This window comes from Oncorhynchus tshawytscha, unplaced genomic scaffold (genome assembly GCF_018296145.1).
Source record: "Oncorhynchus tshawytscha isolate Ot180627B unplaced genomic scaffold, Otsh_v2.0 Un_scaffold_9311_pilon_pilon, whole genome shotgun sequence".
NCBI classification, from domain to species: Eukaryota; Metazoa; Chordata; class Actinopteri; order Salmoniformes; family Salmonidae; genus Oncorhynchus; species Oncorhynchus tshawytscha.
The window spans coordinates 93,817-121,134 of NW_024609770.1; the positions used below are offsets into that span (position 1 = coordinate 93,817).

The window sequence follows — 27,318 nt, forward strand, 5'->3', positions numbered from 1 at the left end:
ATTTCTGTTCAAAATGTTCTATCAAGTCTGCCCAAGTGTGCATAATTGGTCAATATATACATTTTCAAGTACATAACTGTGCACTCTCCTCAAACAATAGCATGGTATGTTTTCATTGTAATAGCTCCTGTAAATTGGACCATGCCGTTAGATTAACAAGAATGTAAGCTTTCTGCCCATATCAGATATGTCTATGTCCTGGGAAATGTTCTTGTTACTTACAACGTTATGCTAATCACATTAACGCACCTTAGATCAACCGTCCCGGGTGGGACACCGATCTGTAGAGATCCTTAAGAGGTTTTTAAGCTACACAAATGTAATAGTTTTGCATTCTCTTTTACACACGAAGATGTACCTCCCCACACAACATGTCTGTGCTCTTTCTTAATGAGGGAGATGTCACGGAACACGGACACGTCACCGGATGTCATCAGAGGTATGTTTTATTTTCACCAGGGATCTAGAATGGTTAAACGTTGTGCTTAATCTTCTATAAGGTGTTCATTCAAACTCTGAAAAAGAGTGATACTCTCTGAAGGTATGTTTAATGCTCTTTATACATTTGATAGCAAGGCCCTGCATGGGTGGCCTAGCCACCAAAACAACATCAAATCAACCTTGTATCCATTGCAGTTTTTAAAAATGTAACCAGGCAAGTCAGTTAAGAACAAATCCTCATTTAGAACGGGTCCTCCTGGAAACTCTGTTTCCTGTCCGTGCCTGTAGCTCTGTGCACTGACAGTATCACATGCACAACTTGTTGCATATCTCGTGATTATAATGACCATTGGGTAGGTGTTTGTGGCGTACACTACCAGTCAAAAGTTTGGACACACCTACTCTTTCTTTATTTATTTTTTACTATTTTCTACATTGTATAATAATAGTGAAGACATCAAAACTATGAAATAACACATATGGAATAATGTAGTAACCAAAAAAGTGTAAATATATTTTAGATTCTTCAAAGTTGCCACCCTTTGCCTTGATGACAGCTTTGCACACTCTTGGCATTCTCTCAACCAGCTTCATGAGGAATGCTTTTCCAACAGTCTTGAAGGAGTTCCCACATATGCTGAGCACTTGTTGGCTGCTTTTCCTTCACTCTGTGGTCCAACTCATCCCAAACCATTTCAATTGGGTTGAGTTCAGGTGATTGTGGAGGCCAGGTCATCTGATGCAGCGCTCCATCACTGGTCAAATAGCCCTTACACAGCCTGGAGGTGTGCTGGGTCGTTGTCCTGTTGAAAAATAAATTATAGTCCCACTAAGCGCAAATAAAATGTGATGGCGTATTGCTGCAGAATGCTGTGGGAGCCATGCTGGTAAAGTGTGCCTTGAATTCTAAATAAATCACAGACACCAGGAAAGCACCAGGAAACTGTCACCAGGAAACTGTCACCAGGAAAGCACCCCCACACCATCACACGTCCACCTCCATGCTTCACGCTTGGAACCACTCATGAATAGTGGTTGGAAGCAAAAATCTCAAATTTGGACTCATCAGACCAAAGGACAGATCTCCACCGGTCTAATGTCCATTGCTCGTGTTTCTTGGCCCAAGCAAGTCTCTTCGACCATGAAGGCCTGATTCACACAGTCTCCTCTGAACAGTTGATGTTGAGATGTGTGTATTACTTGAACTCTGTGAAGCATTTATTTGGGCTGCAATCTGACGTGCAGTTAACTCTAATGAACTTATCCTCTGCAGCAGAGGTAACTCTGGGTATTCCTTTCCTGTGGCGGTCCTCATGAGAGACAGTTAACTCTAATGAACTTATCCTCTGCAGCAGAGGTAACTCTGGGTATTCCTTTCCTGTGGCGGTCCTCATGAGAGACAGTTAACTCTAATGAACTTATCCTCTGCAGCAGAGGTAACTCTGGGTATTCCTTTCCTGTGGCGGTCCTCATGAGAGACAGTTAACTCTAATGAACTTATCCTCTGCAGCAGAGGTAACTCTGGGTATTCCTTTCCTGTGGCGGTCCTCATGAGAGACAGTTAACTCTAATGAACTTATCCTCTGCAGCAGAGGTAACTCTGGGTATTCCTTTCCTGTGGCGGTCCTCATGAGAGACAGTTAACTCTAATGAACTTATCCTCTGCAGCAGAGGTAACTCTGGGTATTCCTTTCCTGTGGCGGTCCTCATGAGAGACAGTTAACTCTAATGAACTAACTCTGGGTATCCTCTGAGAGACAGCAGAGGTAACTCTGGGTATTCCTTTCCTGTGGCGGTCCTCATGAGAGACAGTTAACTCTAATGAACTTATCCTCTGCAGCAGAGGTAACTCTGGGTATTCCTTTCCTGTGGCGGTCCTCATGAGAGACAGTTAACTCTAATGAACTTATCCTCTGCAGCAGAGGTAACTCTGGGTATTCCTTTCCTGTGGCGGTCCTCATGAGAGACAGTTAACTCTAATGAACTTATCCTCTGCAGCAGAGGTAACTCTGGGTATTCCTTTCCTGTGGCGGTCCTCATGAGAGACAGTTAACTCTAATGAACTTATCCTCTGCAGCAGAGGTAACTCTGGGTATTCCTTTCCTGTGGCGGTCCTCATGAGAGACAGTTAACTCTAATGAACTTATCCTCTGCAGCAGAGGTAACTCTGGGTATTCCTTTCCTGTGGCGGTCCTCATGAGAGACAGTTAACTCTAATGAACTTATCCTCTGCAGCAGAGGTAACTCTGGGTATTCCTTTCCTGTGGCGGTCCTCATGAGAGACAGTTAACTCTAATGAACTTATCCTCTGCAGCAGAGGTAACTCTGGGTATTCCTTTCCTGTGGCGGTCCTCATGAGAGACAGTTAACTCTAATGAACTTATCCTCTGCAGCAGAGGTAACTCTGGGTATTCCTTTCCTGTGGCGGTCCTCATGAGAGACAGTTAACTCTAATGAACTTATCCTCTGCAGCAGAGGTAACTCTGGGTATTCCTTTCCTGTGGCGGTCCTCATGAGAGACAGTTAACTCTAATGAACTTATCCTCTGCAGCAGAGGTAACTCTGGGTATTCCTTTCCTGTGGCGGTCCTCATGAGAGACAGTTAACTCTAATGAACTTATCCTCTGCAGCAGAGGTAACTCTGGGTATTCCTTTCCTGTGGCGGTCCTCATGAGAGACAGTTAACTCTAATGAACTTATCCTCTGCAGCAGAGGTAACTCTGGGTATTCCTTTCCTGTGGCGGTCCTCATGAGAGACAGTTAACTCTAATGAACTTATCCTCTGCAGCAGAGGTAACTCTGGGTATTCCTTTCCTGTGGCGGTCCTCATGAGAGACAGTTAACTCTAATGAACTTATCCTCTGCAGCAGAGGTAACTCTGGGTATTCCTTTCCTGTGGCGGTCCTCATGAGAGACAGTTAACTCTAATGAACTTATCCTCTGCAGCAGAGGTAACTCTGGGTATTCCTTTCCTGTGGCGGTCCTCATGAGAGACAGTTAACTCTAATGAACTGATCCTCTGCAGCAGAGGTAACTCTGGGTATTCCTTTCCTGTGGCGGTCCTCATGAGAGACAGTTAACTCTAATGAACTTATCCTCTGCAGCAGAGGTAACTCTGGGTATTCCTTTCCTGTGGCGGTCCTCATGAGAGACAGTTAACTCTAATGAACTTATCCTCTGCAGCAGAGGTAACTCTGGGTATTCCTTTCCTGTGGCGGTCCTCATGAGAGACAGTTAACTCTAATGAACTGATCCTCTGCAGCAGAGGTAACTCTGGGTATTCCTTTCCTGTGGCGGTCCTCATGAGAGACAGTTAACTCTAATGAACTGATCCTCTGCAGCAGAGGTAACTCTGGGTATTCCTTTCCTGTGGCGGTCCTCATGAGAGACAGTTAACTCTAATGAACTGATCCTCTGCAGCAGAGGTAACTCTGGGTATTCCTTTCCTGTGGCGGTCCTCATGAGAGACAGTTAACTCTAATGAACTGATCCTCTGCAGCAGAGGTAACTCTGGGTATTCCTTTCCTGTGGCGGTCCTCATGAGAGACAGTTAACTCTAATGAACTTATCCTCTGCAGCAGAGGTAACTCTGGGTATTCCTTTCCTGTGGCGGTCCTCATGAGAGACAGTTAACTCTAATGAACTTATCCTCTGCAGCAGAGGTAACTCTGGGTATTCCTTTCCTGTGGCGGTCCTCATGAGAGACAGTTAACTCTAATGAACTTATCCTCTGCAGCAGAGGTAACTCTGGGTATTCCTTTCCTGTGGCGGTCCTCATGAGAGACAGTTAACTCTAATGAACTTATCCTCTGCAGCAGAGGTAACTCTGGGTATTCCTTTCCTGTGGCGGTCCTCATGAGAGACAGTTAACTCTAATGAACTTATCCTCTGCAGCAGAGGTAACTCTGGGTATTCCTTTCCTGTGGCGGTCCTCATGAGAGACAGTTAACTCTAATGAACTGATCCTCTGCAGCAGAGGTAACTCTGGGTATTCCTTTCCTGTGGCGGTCCTCATGAGAGACAGTTAACTCTAATGAACTGATCCTCTGCAGCAGAGGTAACTCTGGGTATTCCTTTCCTGTGGCGGTCCTCATGAGAGACAGTTAACTCTAATGAACTTATCCTCTGCAGCAGAGGTAACTCTGGGTATTCCTTTCCTGTGGCGGTCCTCATGAGAGACAGTTAACTCTAATGAACTTATCCTCTGCAGCAGAGGTAACTCTGGGTATTCCTTTCCTGTGGCGGTCCTCATGAGAGACAGTTAACTCTAATGAACTTATCCTCTGCAGCAGAGGTAACTCTGGGTATTCCTTTCCTGTGGCGGTCCTCATGAGAGACAGTTAACTCTAATGAACTTATCCTCTGCAGCAGAGGTAACTCTGGGTATTCCTTTCCTGTGGCGGTCCTCATGAGAGACAGTTAACTCTAATGAACTGATCCTCTGCAGCAGAGGTAACTCTGGGTATTCCTTTCCTGTGGCGGTCCTCATGAGAGACAGTTAACTCTAATGAACTTATCCTCTTCAGCAGAGGTAACTCTGGGTATTCCTTTCCTGTGGCGGTCCTCATGAGAGACAGTTAACTCTAATGAACTGATCCTCTGCAGCAGAGGTAACTCTGGGTATTCCTTTCCTGTGGCGGTCCTCATGAGAGACAGTTAACTCTAATGAACTTATCCTCTGCAGCAGAGGTAACTCTGGGTATTCCTTTCCTGTGGCGGTCCTCATGAGAGACAGTTAACTCTAATGAACTTATCCTCTGCAGCAGAGGTAACTCTGGGTATTCCTTTCCTGTGGCGGTCCTCATGAGAGACAGTTAACTCTAATGAACTGATCCTCTGCAGCAGAGGTAACTCTGGGTATTCCTTTCCTGTGGCGGTCCTCATGAGAGACAGTTAACTCTAATGAACTGATCCTCTGCAGCAGAGGTAACTCTGGGTATTCCTTTCCTGTGGCGGTCCTCATGAGAGACAGTTAACTCTAATGAACTTATCCTCTGCAGCAGAGGTAACTCTGGGTATTCCTTTCCTGTGGCGGTCCTCATGAGAGACAGTTAACTCTAATGAACTTATCCTCTGCAGCAGAGGTAACTCTGGGTATTCCTTTCCTGTGGCGGTCCTCATGAGAGACAGTTAACTCTAATGAACTTATCCTCTGCAGCAGAGGTAACTCTGGGTATTCCTTTCCTGTGGCGGTCCTCATGAGAGACAGTTAACTCTAATGAACTTATCCTCTGCAGCAGAGGTAACTCTGGGTATTCCTTTCCTGTGGTGGTCCTCATGAGAGACAGTTAACTCTAATGAACTGATCCTCTGCAGCAGAGGTAACTCTGGGTATTCCTTTCCTGTGGCGGTCCTCATGAGAGACAGTTAACTCTAATGAACTTATCCTCTGCAGCAGAGGTAACTCTGGGTATTCCTTTCCTGTGGCGGTCCTCATGAGAGACAGTTAACTCTAATGAACTGATCCTCTGCAGCAGAGGTATCTCTGGGTATTCCTTTCCTGTGGCGGTCCTCATGAGAGACAGTTAACTCTAATGAACTTATCCTCTGCAGCAGAGGTAACTCTGGGTATTCCTTTCCTGTGGCGGTCCTCATGAGAGACAGTTAACTCTAATGAACTTATCCTCTGCAGCAGAGGTAACTCTGGGTATTCCTTTCCTGTGGCGGTCCTCATGAGAGACAGTTAACTCTAATGAACTGATCCTCTGCAGCAGAGGTAACTCTGGGTATTCCTTTCCTGTGGCGGTCCTCATGAGAGACAGTTAACTCTAATGAACTTATCCTCTGCAGCAGAGGTAACTCTGGGTATTCCTTTCCTGTGGCGGTCCTCATGAGAGACAGTTAACTCTAATGAACTGATCCTCTGCAGCAGAGGTAACTCTGGGTATTCCTTTCCTGTGGCGGTCCTCATGAGAGACAGTTAACTCTAATGAACTGATCCTCTGCAGCAGAGGTAACTCTGGGTATTCCTTTCCTGTGGCGGTCCTCATGAGAGACAGTTAACTCTAATGAACTTATCCTCTGCAGCAGAGGTAACTCTGGGTATTCCTTTCCTGTGGCGGTCCTCATGAGAGACAATTAACTCTAATGAACTTATCCTCTGCAGCAGAGGTAGCTCTGGGTATTCCTTTCCTGTGGCGGTCCTCATGAGAGACAGTTAACTCTAATGAACTTATCCTCTGCAGCAGAGGTAACTCTGGGTATTCCTTTCCTGTGGCGGTCCTCATGAGAGACAGTTAACTCTAATGAACTGATCCTCTGCAGCAGAGGTAACTCTGGGTATTCCTTTCCTGTGGCGGTCCTCATGAGAGACAGTTAACTCTAATGAACTTATCCTCTGCAGCAGAGGTAACTCTGGGTATTCCTTTCCTGTGGCGGTCCTCATGAGAGACAGTTAACTCTAATGAACTTATCCTCTGCAGCAGAGGTAACTCTGGGTATTCCTTTCCTGTGGCGGTCCTCATGAGAGACAGTTAACTCTAATGAACTTATCCTCTGCAGCAGAGGTAACTCTGGGTATTCCTTTCCTGTGGCGGTCCTCATGAGAGACAGTTAACTCTAATGAACTTATCCTCTGCAGCAGAGGTAACTCTGGGTATTCCTTTCCTGTGGCGGTCCTCATGAGAGACAGTTAACTCTAATGAACTTATCCTCTGCAGCAGAGGTAACTCTGGGTATTCCTTTCCTGTGGCGGTCCTCATGAGAGACAGTTAACTCTAATGAACTGATCCTCTGCAGCAGAGGTAACTCTGGGTATTCCTTTCCTGTGGCGGTCCTCATGAGAGACAGTTAACTCTAATGAACTTATCCTCTGCAGCAGAGGTAACTCTGGGTATTCCTTTCCTGTGGCGGTCCTCATGAGAGACAGTTAACTCTAATGAACTGATCCTCTGCAGCAGAGGTAACTCTGGGTATTCCTTTCCTGTGGCGGTCCTCATGAGAGACAGTTAACTCTAATGAACTTATCCTCTGCAGCAGAGGTAACTCTGGGTATTCCTTTCCTGTGGCGGTCCTCATGAGAGACAGTTAACTCTAATGAACTTATCCTCTGCAGCAGAGGTAACTCTGGGTATTCCTTTCCTGTGGCGGTCCTCATGAGAGACAGTTAACTCTAATGAACTGATCCTCTGCAGCAGAGGTAACTCTGGGTATTCCTTTCCTGTGGCGGTCCTCATGAGAGACAGTTAACTCTAATGAACTGATCCTCTGCAGCAGAGGTAACTCTGGGTATTCCTTTCCTGTGGCGGTCCTCATGAGAGACAGTTAACTCTAATGAACTTATCCTCTGCAGCAGAGGTAACTCTGGGTATTCCTTTCCTGTGGCGGTCCTCATGAGAGACAGTTAACTCTAATGAACTTATCCTCTGCAGCAGAGGTAACTCTGGGTATTCCTTTCCTGTGGCGGTCCTCATGAGAGACAGTTAACTCTAATGAACTGATCCTCTGCAGCAGAGGTAACTCTGGGTATTCCTTTCCTGTGGCGGTCCTCATGAGAGACAGTTAACTCTAATGAACTTATCCTCTGCAGCAGAGGTAACTCTGGGTATTCCTTTCCTGTGGCGGTCCTCATGAGAGACAGTTAACTCTAATGAACTTATCCTCTGCAGCAGAGGTAACTCTGGGTATTCCTTTCCTGTGGCGGTCCTCATGAGAGACAGTTAACTCTAATGAACTGATCCTCTGCAGCAGAGGTAACTCTGGGTATTCCTTTCCTGTGGCGGTCCTCATGAGAGACAGTTAACTCTAATGAACTGATCCTCTGCAGCAGAGGTAACTCTGGGTATTCCTTTCCTGTGGCGGTCCTCATGAGAGACAGTTAACTCTAATGAACTTATCCTCTGCAGCAGAGGTAACTCTGGGTATTCCTTTCCTGTGGCGGTCCTCATGAGAGACAGTTAACTCTAATGAACTTATCCTCTGCAGCAGAGGTAACTCTGGGTATTCCTTTCCTGTGGCGGTCCTCATGAGAGACAGTTAACTCTAATGAACTTATCCTCTGCAGCAGAGGTAACTCTGGGTATTCCTTTCCTGTGGCGGTCCTCATGAGAGACAGTTAACTCTAATGAACTTATCCTCTGCAGCAGAGGTAACTCTGGGTATTCCTTTCCTGTGGCGGTCCTCATGAGAGACAGTTAACTCTAATGAACTTATCCTCTGCAGCAGAGGTAACTCTGGGTATTCCTTTCCTGTGGCGGTCCTCATGAGAGACAGTTAACTCTAATGAACTGATCCTCTGCAGCAGAGGTAACTCTGGGTATTCCTTTCCTGTGGCGGTCCTCATGAGAGACAGTTAACTCTAATGAACTTATCCTCTGCAGCAGAGGTAACTCTGGGTATTCCTTTCCTGTGGCGGTCCTCATGAGAGACAGTTAACTCTAATGAACTGATCCTCTGCAGCAGAGGTAACTCTGGGTATTCCTTTCCTGTGGCGGTCCTCATGAGAGACAGTTAACTCTAATGAACTGATCCTCTGCAGCAGAGGTAACTCTGGGTATTCCTTTCCTGTGGCGGTCCTCATGAGAGACAGTTAACTCTAATGAACTGATCCTCTGCAGCAGAGGTAACTCTGGGTATTCCTTTCCTGTGGCGGTCCTCATGAGAGACAGTTAACTCTAATGAACTGATCCTCTGCAGCAGAGGTAACTCTGGGTATTCCTTTCCTGTGGCGGTCCTCATGAGAGACAGTTAACTCTAATGAACTTATCCTCTGCAGCAGAGGTAACTCTGGGTATTTCTTTCCTGTGGCGGTCCTCATGAGAGACAGTTAACTCTAATGAACTGATCCTCTGCAGCAGAGGTAACTCTGGGTATTCCTTTCCTGTGGCGGTCCTCATGAGAGACAGTTAACTCTAATGAACTTATCCTCTGCAGCAGAGGTAACTCTGGGTATTCCTTTCCTGTGGCGGTCCTCATGAGAGACAGTTAACTCTAATGAACTTATCCTCTGCAGCAGAGGTAACTCTGGGTATTCCTTTCCTGTGGCGGTCCTCATGAGAGACAGTTAACTCTAATGAACTTATCCTCTGCAGCAGAGGTAACTCTGGGTATTCCTTTCCTGTGGCGGTCCTCATGAGAGACAGTTAACTCTAATGAACTTATCCTCTGCAGCAGAGGTAACTCTGGGTATTCCTTTCCTGTGGCGGTCCTCATGAGAGACAGTTAACTCTAATGAACTGATCCTCTGCAGCAGAGGTAACTCTGGGTATTCCTTTCCTGTGGCGGTCCTCATGAGAGACAGTTAACTCTAATGAACTTATCCTCTGCAGCAGAGGTAACTCTGGGTATTCCTTTCCTGTGGCGGTCCTCATGAGAGACAGTTAACTCTAATGAACTGATCCTCTGCAGCAGAGGTAACTCTGGGTATTCCTTTCCTGTGGCGGTCCTCATGAGAGACAGTTAACTCTAATGAACTTATCCTCTGCAGCAGAGGTAACTCTGGGTATTCCTTTCCTGTGGCGGTCCTCATGAGAGACAGTTAACTCTAATGAACTTATCCTCTGCAGCAGAGGTAACTCTGGGTATTCCTTTCCTGTGGCGGTCCTCATGAGAGACAGTTAACTCTAATGAACTGATCCTCTGCAGCAGAGGTAACTCTGGGTATTCCTTTCCTGTGGCGGTCCTCATGAGAGACAGTTAACTCTAATGAACTTATCCTCTGCAGCAGAGGTAACTCTGGGTATTCCTTTCCTGTGGCGGTCCTCATGAGAGACAGTTAACTCTAATGAACTGATCCTCTGCAGCAGAGGTAACTCTGGGTATTCCTTTCCTGTGGCGGTCCTCATGAGAGACAGTTAACTCTAATGAACTGATCCTCTGCAGCAGAGGTAACTCTGGGTATTCCTTTCCTGTGGCGGTCCTCATGAGAGACAGTTAACTCTAATGAACTTATCCTCTGCAGCAGAGGTAACTCTGGGTATTCCTTTCCTGTGGCGGTCCTCATGAGAGACAATTAACTCTAATGAACTTATCCTCTGCAGCAGAGGTAGCTCTGGGTATTCCTTTCCTGTGGCGGTCCTCATGAGAGACAGTTAACTCTAATGAACTTATCCTCTGCAGCAGAGGTAACTCTGGGTATTCCTTTCCTGTGGCGGTCCTCATGAGAGACAGTTAACTCTAATGAACTGATCCTCTGCAGCAGAGGTAACTCTGGGTATTCCTTTCCTGTGGCGGTCCTCATGAGAGACAGTTAACTCTAATGAACTTATCCTCTGCAGCAGAGGTAACTCTGGGTATTCCTTTCCTGTGGCGGTCCTCATGAGAGACAGTTAACTCTAATGAACTTATCCTCTGCAGCAGAGGTAACTCTGGGTATTCCTTTCCTGTGGCGGTCCTCATGAGAGACAGTTAACTCTAATGAACTTATCCTCTGCAGCAGAGGTAACTCTGGGTATTCCTTTCCTGTGGCGGTCCTCATGAGAGACAGTTAACTCTAATGAACTTATCCTCTGCAGCAGAGGTAACTCTGGGTATTCCTTTCCTGTGGCGGTCCTCATGAGAGACAGTTAACTCTAATGAACTTATCCTCTGCAGCAGAGGTAACTCTGGGTATTCCTTTCCTGTGGCGGTCCTCATGAGAGACAGTTAACTCTAATGAACTGATCCTCTGCAGCAGAGGTAACTCTGGGTATTCCTTTCCTGTGGCGGTCCTCATGAGAGACAGTTAACTCTAATGAACTTATCCTCTGCAGCAGAGGTAACTCTGGGTATTCCTTTCCTGTGGCGGTCCTCATGAGAGACAGTTAACTCTAATGAACTGATCCTCTGCAGCAGAGGTAACTCTGGGTATTCCTTTCCTGTGGCGGTCCTCATGAGAGACAGTTAACTCTAATGAACTTATCCTCTGCAGCAGAGGTAACTCTGGGTATTCCTTTCCTGTGGCGGTCCTCATGAGAGACAGTTAACTCTAATGAACTTATCCTCTGCAGCAGAGGTAACTCTGGGTATTCCTTTCCTGTGGCGGTCCTCATGAGAGACAGTTAACTCTAATGAACTGATCCTCTGCAGCAGAGGTAACTCTGGGTATTCCTTTCCTGTGGCGGTCCTCATGAGAGACAGTTAACTCTAATGAACTGATCCTCTGCAGCAGAGGTAACTCTGGGTATTCCTTTCCTGTGGCGGTCCTCATGAGAGACAGTTAACTCTAATGAACTTATCCTCTGCAGCAGAGGTAACTCTGGGTATTCCTTTCCTGTGGCGGTCCTCATGAGAGACAGTTAACTCTAATGAACTTATCCTCTGCAGCAGAGGTAACTCTGGGTATTCCTTTCCTGTGGCGGTCCTCATGAGAGACAGTTAACTCTAATGAACTGATCCTCTGCAGCAGAGGTAACTCTGGGTATTCCTTTCCTGTGGCGGTCCTCATGAGAGACAGTTAACTCTAATGAACTTATCCTCTGCAGCAGAGGTAACTCTGGGTATTCCTTTCCTGTGGCGGTCCTCATGAGAGACAGTTAACTCTAATGAACTTATCCTCTGCAGCAGAGGTAACTCTGGGTATTCCTTTCCTGTGGCGGTCCTCATGAGAGACAGTTAACTCTAATGAACTGATCCTCTGCAGCAGAGGTAACTCTGGGTATTCCTTTCCTGTGGCGGTCCTCATGAGAGACAGTTAACTCTAATGAACTGATCCTCTGCAGCAGAGGTAACTCTGGGTATTCCTTTCCTGTGGCGGTCCTCATGAGAGACAGTTAACTCTAATGAACTTATCCTCTGCAGCAGAGGTAACTCTGGGTATTCCTTTCCTGTGGCGGTCCTCATGAGAGACAGTTAACTCTAATGAACTTATCCTCTGCAGCAGAGGTAACTCTGGGTATTCCTTTCCTGTGGCGGTCCTCATGAGAGACAGTTAACTCTAATGAACTTATCCTCTGCAGCAGAGGTAACTCTGGGTATTCCTTTCCTGTGGCGGTCCTCATGAGAGACAGTTAACTCTAATGAACTTATCCTCTGCAGCAGAGGTAACTCTGGGTATTCCTTTCCTGTGGCGGTCCTCATGAGAGACAGTTAACTCTAATGAACTTATCCTCTGCAGCAGAGGTAACTCTGGGTATTCCTTTCCTGTGGCGGTCCTCATGAGAGACAGTTAACTCTAATGAACTGATCCTCTGCAGCAGAGGTAACTCTGGGTATTCCTTTCCTGTGGCGGTCCTCATGAGAGACAGTTAACTCTAATGAACTTATCCTCTGCAGCAGAGGTAACTCTGGGTATTCCTTTCCTGTGGCGGTCCTCATGAGAGACAGTTAACTCTAATGAACTGATCCTCTGCAGCAGAGGTAACTCTGGGTATTCCTTTCCTGTGGCGGTCCTCATGAGAGACAGTTAACTCTAATGAACTTATCCTCTGCAGCAGAGGTAACTCTGGGTATTCCTTTCCTGTGGCGGTCCTCATGAGAGACAGTTAACTCTAATGAACTTATCCTCTGCAGCAGAGGTAACTCTGGGTATTCCTTTCCTGTGGCGGTCCTCATGAGAGACAGTTAACTCTAATGAACTGATCCTCTGCAGCAGAGGTAACTCTGGGTATTCCTTTCCTGTGGCGGTCCTCATGAGAGACAGTTAACTCTAATGAACTTATCCTCTGCAGCAGAGGTAACTCTGGGTATTCCTTTCCTGTGGCGGTCCTCATGAGAGACAGTTAACTCTAATGAACTGATCCTCTGCAGCAGAGGTAACTCTGGGTATTCCTTTCCTGTGGCGGTCCTCATGAGAGACAGTTAACTCTAATGAACTTATCCTCTGCAGCAGAGGTAACTCTGGGTATTCCTTTCCTGTGGCGGTCCTCATGAGAGACAGTTAACTCTAATGAACTTATCCTCTGCAGCAGAGGTAACTCTGGGTATTCCTTTCCTGTGGCGGTCCTCATGAGAGACAGTTAACTCTAATGAACTTATCCTCTGCAGCAGAGGTAACTCTGGGTATTCCTTTCCTGTGGCGGTCCTCATGAGAGACAGTTAACTCTAATGAACTTATCCTCTGCAGCAGAGGTAACTCTGGGTATTCCTTTCCTGTGGCGGTCCTCATGAGAGACAGTTAACTCTAATGAACTGATCCTCTGCAGCAGAGGTAACTCTGGGTATTCCTTTCCTGTGGCGGTCCTCATGAGAGACAGTTAACTCTAATGAACTTATCCTCTGCAGCAGAGGTAACTCTGGGTATTCCTTTCCTGTGGCGGTCCTCATGAGAGACAGTTAACTCTAATGAACTTATCCTCTGCAGCAGAGGTAACTCTGGGTATTCCTTTCCTGTGGCGGTCCTCATGAGAGACAGTTAACTCTAATGAACTGATCCTCTGCAGCAGAGGTAACTCTGGGTATTCCTTTCCTGTGGCGGTCCTCATGAGAGACAGTTAACTCTAATGAACTGATCCTCTGCAGCAGAGGTAACTCTGGGTATTCCTTTCCTGTGGCGGTCCTCATGAGAGACAGTTAACTCTAATGAACTTATCCTCTGCAGCAGAGGTAACTCTGGGTATTCCTTTCCTGTGGCGGTCCTCATGAGAGACAGTTAACTCTAATGAACTGATCCTCTGCAGCAGAGGTAACTCTGGGTATTCCTTTCCTGTGGCGGTCCTCATGAGAGACAGTTAACTCTAATGAACTGATCCTCTGCAGCAGAGGTAACTCTGGGTATTCCTTTCCTGTGGCGGTCCTCATGAGAGACAGTTAACTCTAATGAACTGATCCTCTGCAGCAGAGGTAACTCTGGGTATTCCTTTCCTGTGGCGGTCCTCATGAGAGACAGTTAACTCTAATGAACTTATCCTCTGCAGCAGAGGTAACTCTGGGTATTCCTTTCCTGTGGCGGTCCTCATGAGAGACAGTTAACTCTAATGAACTTATCCTCTGCAGCAGAGGTAACTCTGGGTATTCCTTTCCTGTGGCGGTCCTCATGAGAGACAGTTAACTCTAATGAACTGATCCTCTGCAGCAGAGGTAACTCTGGGTATTCCTTTCCTGTGGCGGTCCTCATGAGAGACAGTTAACTCTAATGAACTTATCCTCTGCAGCAGAGGTAACTCTGGGTATTCCTTTCCTGTGGCGGTCCTCATGAGAGACAGTTAACTCTAATGAACTTATCCTCTGCAGCAGAGGTAACTCTGGGTATTCCTTTCCTGTGGCGGTCCTCATGAGAGACAGTTAACTCTAATGAACTGATCCTCTGCAGCAGTGGTAACTCTGGGTATTCCTTTCCTGTGGCGGTCCTCATGAGAGACAGTTAACTCTAATGAACTTATCCTCTGCAGCAGAGGTAACTCTGGGTATTCCTTTCCTGTGGCGGTCCTCATGAGAGACAGTTAACTCTAATGAACTGATCCTCTGCAGCAGAGGTAACTCTGGGTATTCCTTTCCTGTGGCGGTCCTCATGAGAGACAGTTAACTCTAATGAACTTATCCTCTGCAGCAGAGGTAACTCTGGGTATTCCTTTCCTGTGGCGGTCCTCATGAGAGACAGTTAACTCTAATGAACTGATCCTCTGCAGCAGAGGTAACTCTGGGTATTCCTTTCCTGTGGCGGTCCTCATGAGAGACAGTTAACTCTAATGAACTTATCCTCTGCAGCAGAGGTAACTCTGGGTATTCCTTTCCTGTGGCGGTCCTCATGAGAGACAGTTAACTCTAATGAACTTATCCTCTGCAGCAGAGGTAACTCTGGGTATTCCTTTCCTGTGGCGGTCCTCATGAGAGACAGTTAACTCTAATGAACTGATCCTCTGCAGCAGAGGTAACTCTGGGTATTCCTTTCCTGTGGCGGTCCTCATGAGAGACAGTTAACTCTAATGAACTTATCCTCTGCAGCAGAGGTAACTCTGGGTATTTCTTTCCTGTGGCGGTCCTCATGAGAGACAGTTAACTCTAATGAACTGATCCTCTGCAGCAGAGGTAACTCTGGGTATTCCTTTCCTGTGGCGGTCCTCATGAGAGACAGTTAACTCTAATGAACTTATCCTCTGCAGCAGAGGTAACTCTGGGTATTCCTTTCCTGTGGCGGTCCTCATGAGAGACAGTTAACTCTAATGAACTTATCCTCTGCAGCAGAGGTAACTCTGGGTATTCCTTTCCTGTGGCGGTCCTCATGAGAGACAGTTAACTCTAATGAACTTATCCTCTGCAGCAGAGGTAACTCTGGGTATTCCTTTCCTGTGGCGGTCCTCATGAGAGACAGTTAACTCTAATGAACTTATCCTCTGCAGCAGAGGTAACTCTGGGTATTCCTTTCCTGTGGCGGTCCTCATGAGAGACAGTTAACTCTAATGAACTGATCCTCTGCAGCAGAGGTAACTCTGGGTATTCCTTTCCTGTGGCGGTCCTCATGAGAGACAGTTAACTCTAATGAACTTATCCTCTGCAGCAGAGGTAACTCTGGGTATTCCTTTCCTGTGGCGGTCCTCATGAGAGACAGTTAACTCTAATGAACTTATCCTCTGCAGCAGAGGTAACTCTGGGTATTCCTTTCCTGTGGCGGTCCTCATGAGAGACAGTTAACTCTAATGAACTGATCCTCTGCAGCAGAGGTAACTCTGGGTATTCCTTTCCTGTGGCGGTCCTCATGAGAGACAGTTAACTCTAATGAACTGATCCTCTGCAGCAGAGGTAACTCTGGGTATTCCTTTCCTGTGGCGGTCCTCATGAGAGACAGTTAACTCTAATGAACTTATCCTCTGCAGCAGAGGTAACTCTGGGTATTCCTTTCCTGTGGCGGTCCTCATGAGAGACAGTTAACTCTAATGAACTGATCCTCTGCAGCAGAGGTAACTCTGGGTATTCCTTTCCTGTGGCGGTCCTCATGAGAGACAGTTAACTCTAATGAACTGATCCTCTGCAGCAGAGGTAACTCTGGGTATTCCTTTCCTGTGGCGGTCCTCATGAGAGACAGTTAACTCTAATGAACTTATCCTCTGCAGCAGAGGTAACTCTGGGTATTCCTTTCCTGTGGCGGTCCTCATGAGAGACAGTTAACTCTAATGAACTTATCCTCTGCAGCAGAGGTAACTCTGGGTATTCCTTTCCTGTGGCGGTCCTCATGAGAGACAGTTAACTCTAATGAACTTATCCTCTGCAGCAGAGGTAACTCTGGGTATTCCTTTCCTGTGGCGGTCCTCATGAGAGACAGTTAACTCTAATGAACTTATCCTCTGCAGCAGAGGTAACTCTGGGTATTCCTTTCCTGTGGCGGTCCTCATGAGAGACAGTTAACTCTAATGAACTTATCCTCTGCAGCAGAGGTAACTCTGGGTATTCCTTTCCTGTGGCGGTCCTCATGAGAGACAGTTAACTCTAATGAACTGATCCTCTGCAGCAGAGGTAACTCTGGGTATTCCTTTCCTGTGGCGGTCCTCATGAGAGACAGTTAACTCTAATGAACTTATCCTCTGCAGCAGAGGTAACTCTGGGTATTCCTTTCCTGTGGCGGTCCTCATGAGAGACAGTTAACTCTAATGAACTGATCCTCTGCAGCAGAGGTAACTCTGGGTATTCCTTTCCTGTGGCGGTCCTCATGAGAGACAGTTAACTCTAATGAACTTATCCTCTGCAGCAGAGGTAACTCTGGGTATTCCTTTCCTGTGGAGGTCCTCATGAGAGACAGTTTACTCTAATGAACTTATCCTCTGCAGCAGAGGTAACTCTGGGTATTCCTTTCCTGTGGCGGTCCTCATGAGAGACAGTTAACTCTAATGAACTGATCCTCTGCAGCAGAGGTAACTCTGGGTATTCCTTTCCTGTGGCGGTCCTCATGAGAGACAGTTAACTCTAATGAACTTATCCTCTGCAGCAGAGGTAACTCTGGGTATTTCTTTCCTGTGGCGGTCCTCATGAGAGACAGTTAACTCTAATGAACTGATCCTCTGCAGCAGAGGTAACTCTGGGTATTCCTTTCCTGTGGCGGTCCTCATGAGAGACAGTTAACTCTAATGAACTTATCCTCTGCAGCAGAGGTAACTCTGGGTATTCCTTTCCTGTGGCGGTCCTCATGAGAGACAGTTAACTCTAATGAACTTATCCTCTGCAGCAGAGGTAACTCTGGGTATTCCTTTCCTGTGGCGGTCCTCATGAGAGACAGTTAACTCTAATGAACTTATCCTCTGCAGCAGAGGTAACTCTGGGTATTCCTTTCCTGTGGCGGTCCTCATGAGAGACAGTTAACTCTAATGAACTTATCCTCTGCAGCAGAGGTAACTCTGGGTATTCCTTTCCTGTGGCGGTCCTCATGAGAGACAGTTAACTCTAATGAACTGATCCTCTGCAGCAGAGGTAACTCTGGGTATTCCTTTCCTGTGGCGGTCCTCATGAGAGACAGTTAACTCTAATGAACTTATCCTCTGCAGCAGAGGTAACTCTGGGTATTCCTTTCCTGTGGCGGTCCTCATGAGAGACAGTTAACTCTAATGAACTTATCCTCTGCAGCAGAGGTAACTCTGGGTATTCCTTTCCTGTGGCGGTCCTCATGAGAGACAGTTAACTCTAATGAACTTATCCTCTGCAGCAGAGGTAACTCTGGGTATTCCTTTCCTGTGGCGGTCCTCATGAGAGACAGTTAACTCTAATGAACTGATCCTCTGCAGCAGAGGTAACTCTGGGTATTCCTTTCCTGTGGCGGTCCTCATGAGTGCTAGAATCATAGCGCTTGCTGGTTTTTGCGACTCCACTTGAAGAAACTTTCAAAGTTCACTATGTGAAATGTTCCGTATTGACTGACCTTCATGTCTTTAAAGTAATGATGGACTGTCATTTCTCTTTGCTTATTTCAGCTGTTTTTGCCATAATATGGACTTGGTCTTTTACCAAATAGGGCTATATTCTGTATACCTTGTCTACCTTGTCACAACACAACTGATTGGCTTTAATGTATTATAGATTAAAAGAAATCCACAAATAAACAAGGCACACCTGTTAATATATTTTTTGAAATGAACCTTTATTTAACAAGGCAAGTCAGTTAAGAACAAATTCTTATTTACAATGACAGCCTATTCCAGCCAAACCCCAGTGACGCTGGGCCAATTGTGCACCACCCTATGGGACTCACAATCACAGCCAGATGTGATACAGCCTTGATTTGAACCAGGTACTGATGCCTCTTGCACTGAGATGCAGTGCCTTAAACCACTGCACCACTCAGGAGCCCAAATGCATTCCAGGTGACTACCTCATAAAGCTGGTGGAGAGAATGCCAAGAATGTGCAAAGCTATCATCAAGGCAAAGGGTGACTAGTTTGAAGAATCTAAAATATAAAATATATTTTGATTTGCTTAACACTTTTTTGGTTACTACATGATTCCATGTGTGTTATTTTATTGTTTTGATGTCTTCACAATTATTCTAAAATGTAGACATCAGTGAAAATTGGACTTTTCAAAATAGTCCAATAATTTCACAAGATATCAAAAACTACAATCAAGGTAAGAATGATAAATGTCAAAGGTTGGAATTCCCCTTGAATATCTCTCAATCTGGGTTTGGTGAGGCTTTAAAGTGAAGTTCAGACTTGAATTGTATGAATATGCATTGCTTGAGTCTGATGCATTTGTTTACTGTGTTCGGTGGGGTGAATAAGCACTCTCAACCTGCGGACCGAGATTTACTGCAACTGACGTCAAAGGCACTGGCCTTTCAAGACCTGTCCTGGTAAGTGTGTGGACGGGTGTGTTCGTTTCTGGGGATTCATTACCAGACATATACACATCCGTGTACATCCACGCATATGACCTGTTCCTTATCAGAGATAAACGGGACGTGTACAAGGCCAAACACAGCTGGACACATGACCGCACATTTCCAGAAATGTTATGTTTTCGGAATCTTGCACTGGAATGTTGTGCCTTTTCATGCAGTGAATTATGGATCATGCTGTCATACTGTTGTGACAGATGCAGACTCATACTGCAGACTCATACTGTTGTGACAGATGCAGACTCATACTGTTGTGACAGATGCAGACTCATACTGTTGTGACAGATGCAGACTCATACTGTTGTGACAGATGCAGACTCATACTGTTGTGACAGATGCAGACTCATACTGTTGTGACAGATGCAGACTCATACTGTTGTGACAGATGCAGACTCATACTGTTGTGACAGATGCAGACTCATACTGTTGACAGACAGACTCATACTGTTGTGACAGATGCAGACTCATACTGTTGTGACAGATGCAGACTCATACTGTTGTGACAGATGCAGACTCATACTGCAGACTCATTGTGACAGATGCAGACTCATACTGTTGTGACAGATGCAGACTCATACTGTTGTGACAGATGCAGACTCATACTGTTGTGACAGATGCAGACTCATACTGTTGTGACAGATGCAGACTCATACTGTTGTGACAGATGCAGACTCATACTGTTGTGACAGATGCAGACTCATACTGTTGTGACAGATGCAGACTCATACTGTTGTGACAGATGCAGACTCATACTGTTGTGACAGATGCAGACTCATACTGTTGTGACAGATGCAGACTCATACTGTTGTGACAGATGCAGACTCATACTGTTGTGACAGATGCAGACTCATACTGTTGTGACAGATGCAGACTCATACTGTTGTGACAGACGCAGACTCATACTGTTGTGACTCATACTGTTGTGACAGACGCAGACTCACTCATACTGTTGTGACAGATGCAGACTCATACTGTTGTGACAGATGCAGACTCATACTGTTGTGACAGATGCAGACTCATACTGTTGTGACAGACGCAGACTCATACTGTTGTGACAGATGCAGACTCATACTGTTGTGACAGATGCAGACTCATACTGTTGTGACAGATGCAGACTCATACTGTTGTGACAGATGCAGACTCATATTGTTGTGACAAATGCAGACTCATACTGTTGTGACAGATGCAGACTCATACTGTTGTGACAGATGCAGACTCATACTGTTGTGACAGATGCAGACTCATACTGTTGTGACAGATGCAGACTCATACTGTTGTGACAGATGCAGACTCATATTGTTGTGACAGATGCAGACTCATACTGTTGTGACAGATGCAGACTCATACTGTTCTCTTGGATGTAATATTAAATATGCAAAACAGGACATAAATGAATGTAGGAGCCTTTCTAAAAGCAGTATAAGACCTACAACAAGATTATAGTTTGACAGACCTTGCAGCTGTCCTACGTTATGAATAATATATTTTGATCCTTTTCTCAGAGGGAAACAGTTTTGTGTCACTGTTAATTGCAAAAAGTATTGATTTGAGATTAAATTTCACACCAGAAAAAAAGGTTCCAAAAGGGTTCTTCGGCTGCCCCACATTTTGTCCACCCAATCGAAGAACCAAAGGATGAATCTAGTACTGAAATCATTAGCTACAGCTAGCTAGCACTGCAGTGCATAACATGTGGTGAGTAGTTGACTCAAAGAGAAAACAATACAATAATTGAACCGTTTTTAACAACTTCATTTCTTCAAAAATGAAGGCGAAGCAGCAGAGAGCGAGAGAAAGCTAGCTATACTTCACTGTATTTTTTTACTTTCACTTTGCAGCTAGCTAATTTAACCTCAAAAACCCAGCTCAAACAGAGAGGAATGCTATTTATGTTAGCTAGCAGATTAAGGCTATCCAACACTGGAACACTTCCAAGTCAAGGTAAACGTTCGGTTTTATTAATTTATAGCCACCTGGTCCCGCTGGTGTAACTGCTAAACTGCTTGCTGGACACTGTTCTGCATGATTGTAGCGGGTTTACTAACGCACTAGGTCTAGTAGCTACTGTATGTTGACTATAACGCAAGCTAATATGGTGACATTTATGGTATGAAGGTTTGGCTTGGAATCTTTTTTGTTGCCTGGTCACAGACAGCTGTTGTGTTGTACACTGAAGGTCACAAGTGAAGGGAAAAGGTGAGAGGAGGAGAGCAGGTAGATGCCAGTAGGAATGAGTAAAGTGAAGATGCTTTTTGTATGTGGCTATTAACATTGTATGTGGCTATTAACATTGTATGTGGCTATTTTTATTTTATTTTTATTATTTTACTTTTTTCTCCCCAATTTCGTGGTATCCAATTGTTGTAGTAGCTACTATCTTGTCTCATCACTACAACTCCCTTACGGGCTCGGGAGAGACGAAGGTTGAAAGTCATGCGTCCTCCGATACACAACTCAACCAAGCCGCACTGCTTCTTAACACAGCACGCATCCAACCCGGAAGCCAGCCACACAATGTGTCAGAGGGAACACCGTGCACCTAGCAACCTGGTCAACGTGCACTGCACCCGGCCCGCCACTGGAGTCGCTAGTGCGCGATGAGACAAGGATATCCCTACCGGCCAAATCCTCCCTAACCCGGACGATGCTAGGCCAATTGTGCGTCGCCCCACGGACGTCCCTGTCACAGCCGGTTACAACAGAGCCTGGGCGAGAACCCAGGGACTCTGATGGCACAGCTGGCACTGCTGTACAGCGCCCTTAACCACTGCGCTACCCGGGAGGCCTGTATGTGGCTATTAATGAAAGTTCCACCGATGGAACGAAACAGGGACCTACCTGAATTTGTCCAATAGAAACTCTTATTTGCCAACTGTTGACTAATGATTCCACCCCAGATCAGCTAGATGCAGGCACGAGTGTGCAAGGTGTTATTGAATGTGTCAATGTCTGTCACCTTGATTACTCCAACTTGTCTCTCAACCTGTGCACCTACTGCACATTATAAACTTTAATTCGTAGGCTAGGTTGTAGCAACCCTGTGATGGGTACAGGGAACATTAGAGCATCATGTAGTAGCCTAAACCTATCCATGTTACATTGAACTGGGTGAATGGAATATGAATGACAATCATCCAATATGCTGTAATAGAAATAGGGTATGCTCATAAAACAATTGTCCTCCCTAATCTTAAACAGCACCGACCACCACTGGTGAAGGACTATTGAAACAAACTGACATTCTTAATAATTGGCTATTTCACACATGAATACAGATTCAATATTGAGTTACAGAGATTTACAGTACATGACTAGAGTATCTAATGTTGGTACAGTACTGCCGTATCTTTCTAATGGTGTTTCTTTTGACATTAGTCAATAGGTCATGTGATGAGTGAGAAGGTAAATCCTGGTTTCAAGCTGCCTTGACAGAAGTTATATAATGTTCTTGTGTTTCCAAGACTGCATGAGGAGTATATGAGGAGTATATTCTGTAGCTAACGGCTGGAGATGAGTAGGTATTAGCTTCTCTGTGGTACACACACACACATCCTGACACACACACGCGCACACACACACACACACACACACACACACACACACACACACACACACACACACACACACACACACACACAGCACACGTCGTTATCTTTAGAAGGAAAACACCATTAGGGAAATCCCTCATGTTAATGTGATGGCGACAAAGCCACACAAAAAGCCGGAGAAGGCAGGAGCTGCATGCAGATAGATGATAGCTATGGTTATGAAACAACGTAACATGGTGAACCATAAGGGATCTTGTCTTGTTCTATTATCTTTGGATTCGTTGTTATTATGTTATTATTCTGGGTGCTTGCTATAGCCCTGTTGGTGATGCTGTAGCCCTGTTGGTGATGCTATATCCCTGTTGGTGATGCTGTAGCCCTGTTGGTGATGCTATAGCCCTGTTGGTGTTGCTATAGCCCTGTTGGTGATGCTGTAGCCCTGATGCTGTAGCCCTGTTGGTGATGCTGTAGCCCTGTTGGTGATGCTATATCCCTGTTGGTGATGCTGTAGCCCTGTTGGTGATGATAGCCCGGTTGGTGATGCTATAGCCCTGTTGGTGATGCTGTAGCCCTGCCCTGTTGGTGATGCTATAGCCCTGTTGGTGATGCTGTAGCCCTGTTGGTGATGCTATAGCCCTGTTGGTGATGCTATTGCCCTGTTGGTGATGCTATTGCCCTGTTGGTGATGCTATTGCCCTGTTGGTGATGCTATTGTCCTGTTGGTGATGCTACAGCCCTGTTTGTGATGCTATTGTCCTGTTGGTGATGCTATTGTCCTGTTGGTGATGCTATAGCCCTGTTGGTGATGCTATTGTTCTGTTGGTGATGCTATTGTCCTGTTGGTGATGCTATTGTCCTGTTGGTGATGCTATTGTCCTGTTTGTGATGCTATTGTCCTGTTGGTGACTATTGTCCTGTTGGTGATGCTATTGTCCTGTTGGTGATGCTATAGCCCTATTGGTGATGCTATTGTCCTGTTGGTGATGCTATAGCCCTGTTTCTGATGCTATTGTCCTGTTGGTGATGCTATTGTCCTGTTGGTGATGCTATTGTCCTGTTGGTGATGCTATTGTCCTGTTGGTGATGCTATAGTCCTGTTTGTGATGCTATTGTCCTGTTGGTGATGCTATTGTCCTGTTGGTGATGCTATTGTTCTGTTGGTGATGCTATTGTCCTGTTGGTGATGCTATTGTCCTGTTGGTGATGCTATTGTCCTGTTGGTGATGCTATTGTTCTGTTGGTGATGCTATTGTCCTGTTGGTGATGCTATTGTCCTGTTGGTGATGCTATTGTCCTGTTGGTGATGCTATTGTTCTGTTGGTGATGCTATTGTCCTGTTGGTGATGCTATTGTCCTGTTGGTGATGCTATTGTCCTGTTGGTGATGCTATAGCCCTGTTGGTGATGTGTCCTGTTGGTGATGCTATTGTCCTGTTGGTGATGCTATTGTTCTGTTGGTGATGCTATTGTCCTGTTGGTGATGCTATTGTCCTGTTGGTGATGCTATTGTCCTGTTGGTGATGCTATTGTCCTGTTGGTGATGCTATTGTTCTGTTGGTGATGCTATTGTCCTGTTGGTGATGCTATAGTCCTGTTGGTGATGCTATTGTTCTGTTGGTGATGCTATTGTCCTGTTGGTGATGCTATTGTCCTGGTGGTGATGCTATTGTCCTGTTGGTGATGCTATTGTCCTGTTGGTGATGCTATTGTCCTGTTGGTGATGCTATTGTCCTGTTGGTGATGCTGTAGTATTTTTGTATGGCTCTAGGAAGAGAGCCAGTATGTCCAATAATCTCTGTGTGTTTTCAAGTACCTACTGTTTGTCTGCACACAAGTTTTCTCTAAAACATTAATCACTTCTTCAAAGTCACAGTCAAACAAAGTTAGTCCTGACATGTCCCAGACAGACAATGATGGAAGAGACATGAATGATGTGTGTGTGTCTCTCTGTCTGCTGTCTGTGTGTTTCTCTCTCTCTCTCTCTCTCTCTGTGTGTGTGTGTGTGTGTGTGTGTGTGTGTGTGTGTGTGTGTGTGTGTGTGTGTGTGTGTGTGTGTGTGTGTGTGTGTGTGTGTGTGTGTGTGTGTGTGTGTGTGTGTGTGTGTGTGTGTGTGTGTGTGTCATTGTAAGTCAAGAGGCAAAGACTCCTGAGTAAAAGTCGTCTCAGATTGGGTATCAGCCCCTGCCCTCTCCTGTCCTCTGTTTGGCTGCAGAATGACTGCCAGACACACACACACACACACACACTGTCACACTCGAACACCATATTTTGTGTAATAGATTTTGTCCGAGTTCAGTTAAACTGTAAATGACCTGAAATAGACATAAGGAATATTCAGTGGAGGATGAAACGTGTTGCGTGGGCACAGATACTGTAAGCTGTAATAGGTTATTGAATGAAGAATGTGTTGACATTGTGTGAAGGACCTGTACTTACTGAAAGTGACTTAGGCTACTTCAGATTATCGAAGATTCGGTGTGGATAATGGATATAGAAGAGTCATAATAGCTTATTGAATTGAAAAATGCAATAAAGTTTTAGAGTTGTCTCTTAAAATGTCATCTCAATATATTATAACATCTGTAGGATTTAGCAGTTATGGCTCTCTGATGCCATGTGACACCTTTAATTCTAATTCTAGTTCCACAGAAAATCTCTACCCTGGTCTCATGCGGTAGTGCTGTAGACAACTCTTCTAAATCTCTACCCTGGTCTCATATTGTAGTGCTGTAGACAACTCTTCTAAATCTCTACTCTGGTCTCATATTGTAGTGCTGTAGACAACTCTTCTAAATCTCTACTCTGGTCTCATATTGTGGTGCTGTAGACAACTCTTCTAAATCTCTACCCTGGTCTCATGCGGTAGTGCTGTAGACAACTCTTCTAAATCTCTACCCTGGTCTCATATTGTAGTGCTGTAGACAACTCTTCTAAATCTCTACTCTGGTCTCATATTGTGGTGCTGTAGACAACTCTTCTAAATCTCTACTCTGGTCTCATATTGTGGTGCTGTAGACAACTCTTCTAAATCTCTACTCTGGTCTCATATTGTAGTGCTGTAGACAACTCTTCTAAATCTCTACTCTGGTCTCATATTGTAGTGCTGTAGACAACTCTTCTAAATCTCTACTCTGGTCTCATATTGTAGTGCTGTAGACAACTCTTCTAAATCATTACCCTGGTCTCATACTGTAGTGATGTAGACAACTCTTCTAAATCTCTACCCTGGTCTCATATTGTAGTGCTGTAGACAACTCTTCTAAATCATTACCCTGGTCTCATACTGTAGTGATGTAGACAATTCTTCTAAATCACTACCCTGGTCTCATATTGTAGTGATGTAGACAACTCTTCTAAATCTCTACCCTAGTCTCAAACTGTAGTGATGTAGACAACTCTTCTAAATCACTACCCTGGTCTCATACTGTAGTGATGTAGACAATTCTTCTAAATCACTACCCTGGTCTCATACTGTAGTAATGTAGACAACTCTTCTAAATCACTACCCTGGTCTCATATTGTAGTGACGTAGACAATTCTTCTAAATCTCTACCCTGGTCTCATACTGTAGTGATGTAGACAACTCTTCTAAATCTCTACCCTAGTCTGAAACTGTAGTGATGTAGACAACTATTCTAAATCTCTACCCTAGTCTGAAACTGTAGTGATGTAGACAACTCTTCAAATCACTACCCTGGTCTCATATTATAGTGATGTAGACAACTCTTCTAAATCACTACCCTGGTCTCATATTGTAGTGACGTAGACAACTCTTCTAAATCACTACCCTGGTCTCATACTGTAGTGATGTAGACAACTCCTCTAAATCTCTACTCTGGTCTCATAGTTTACTACTGTTTTCTTTGTGCTCAGGAGAAGAGCGTCCCAGAGAGAATGTGGTGGGCAGCACAGCGGACGGCCAGGCGGCAAACGGCGGGGCGCCGGGGGCGGAGCCTGCTACGGGGAGGTGGAGACTTCGTTGCTGCATCAAAGTCACGGCCGTACAGGTGCGGAAGGCGCTGTGGGGCATTGCCATGGTGATGTGTGTGTGCTCATCGTGGGCGGGGTCCACCCAGCTGGCCAAGCTCACCTTTAAGCAGGTGAAGAACCTGACGAAGTTGCATGCTAAACACACACACACACAAACTCAGATTGACACGATCCACCACTGAGTGCTAGCGAGTGCCAGATGAAACCTGTTAATAAAAATGTTAAAGTCATTTGTTTTGGATACCCAGTTTGACGCTCCATTCACCCTCACCTGGTTCGCCACCACCTGGAACTGCCTGTTCTTCCCCCTCTACTACATCGGACACCTGTGTAAGAGCCCTGAGAGACAGACCCCCAGACAGAGGTTCAGGTAATCAATCAATCAATGCAATGTATTTATACTGTTTACATCAACTGTTGTCCTAAAGGTTTAACAAAGGACACCAGGGGACAAAGAAGGAGTGAAAACTATTTCAGACTGCATTGAGAGGCATAGCAGAGTATCATGGAAACTCAAATGTAGCCTTGTTGTAATATAATATGCCATTTTATCAAGTTTATACATCATCATTTGTGGCTCTGGTGTTTCACGATGGCTCTGGGATTAATATTACCTCTGGTTGTCTATAAGTGGAGGTAAGAAGTCATGACTTTCCTAAATTAGGTGGGA

At 45.4% G+C, this 27,318-nt stretch overlaps 1 protein-coding gene across 8 annotated transcripts in view; it reads left to right on the forward strand.

Moving 5' to 3' along the window:
- Window positions 1–27,318, forward strand: part of slc35f3b (solute carrier family 35 member F3b) — a 90,153-nt gene that overhangs the window by 30,959 nt on the left and 31,876 nt on the right. For 7 of the 8 annotated variants that reach the window (XM_042317810.1, XM_042317804.1, XM_042317807.1 and 4 more), the window contains exons 2-3: window positions 26,532–26,758; window positions 26,897–27,018. In XM_042317810.1, coding sequence (XP_042173744.1) covers window positions 26,532–26,758; window positions 26,897–27,018 — 349 coding nt within the window. The remainder of the gene's footprint in view (window positions 1–26,531; window positions 26,759–26,896; window positions 27,019–27,318) is intronic. The other variant, XM_042317811.1, reaches the window with a different exon arrangement.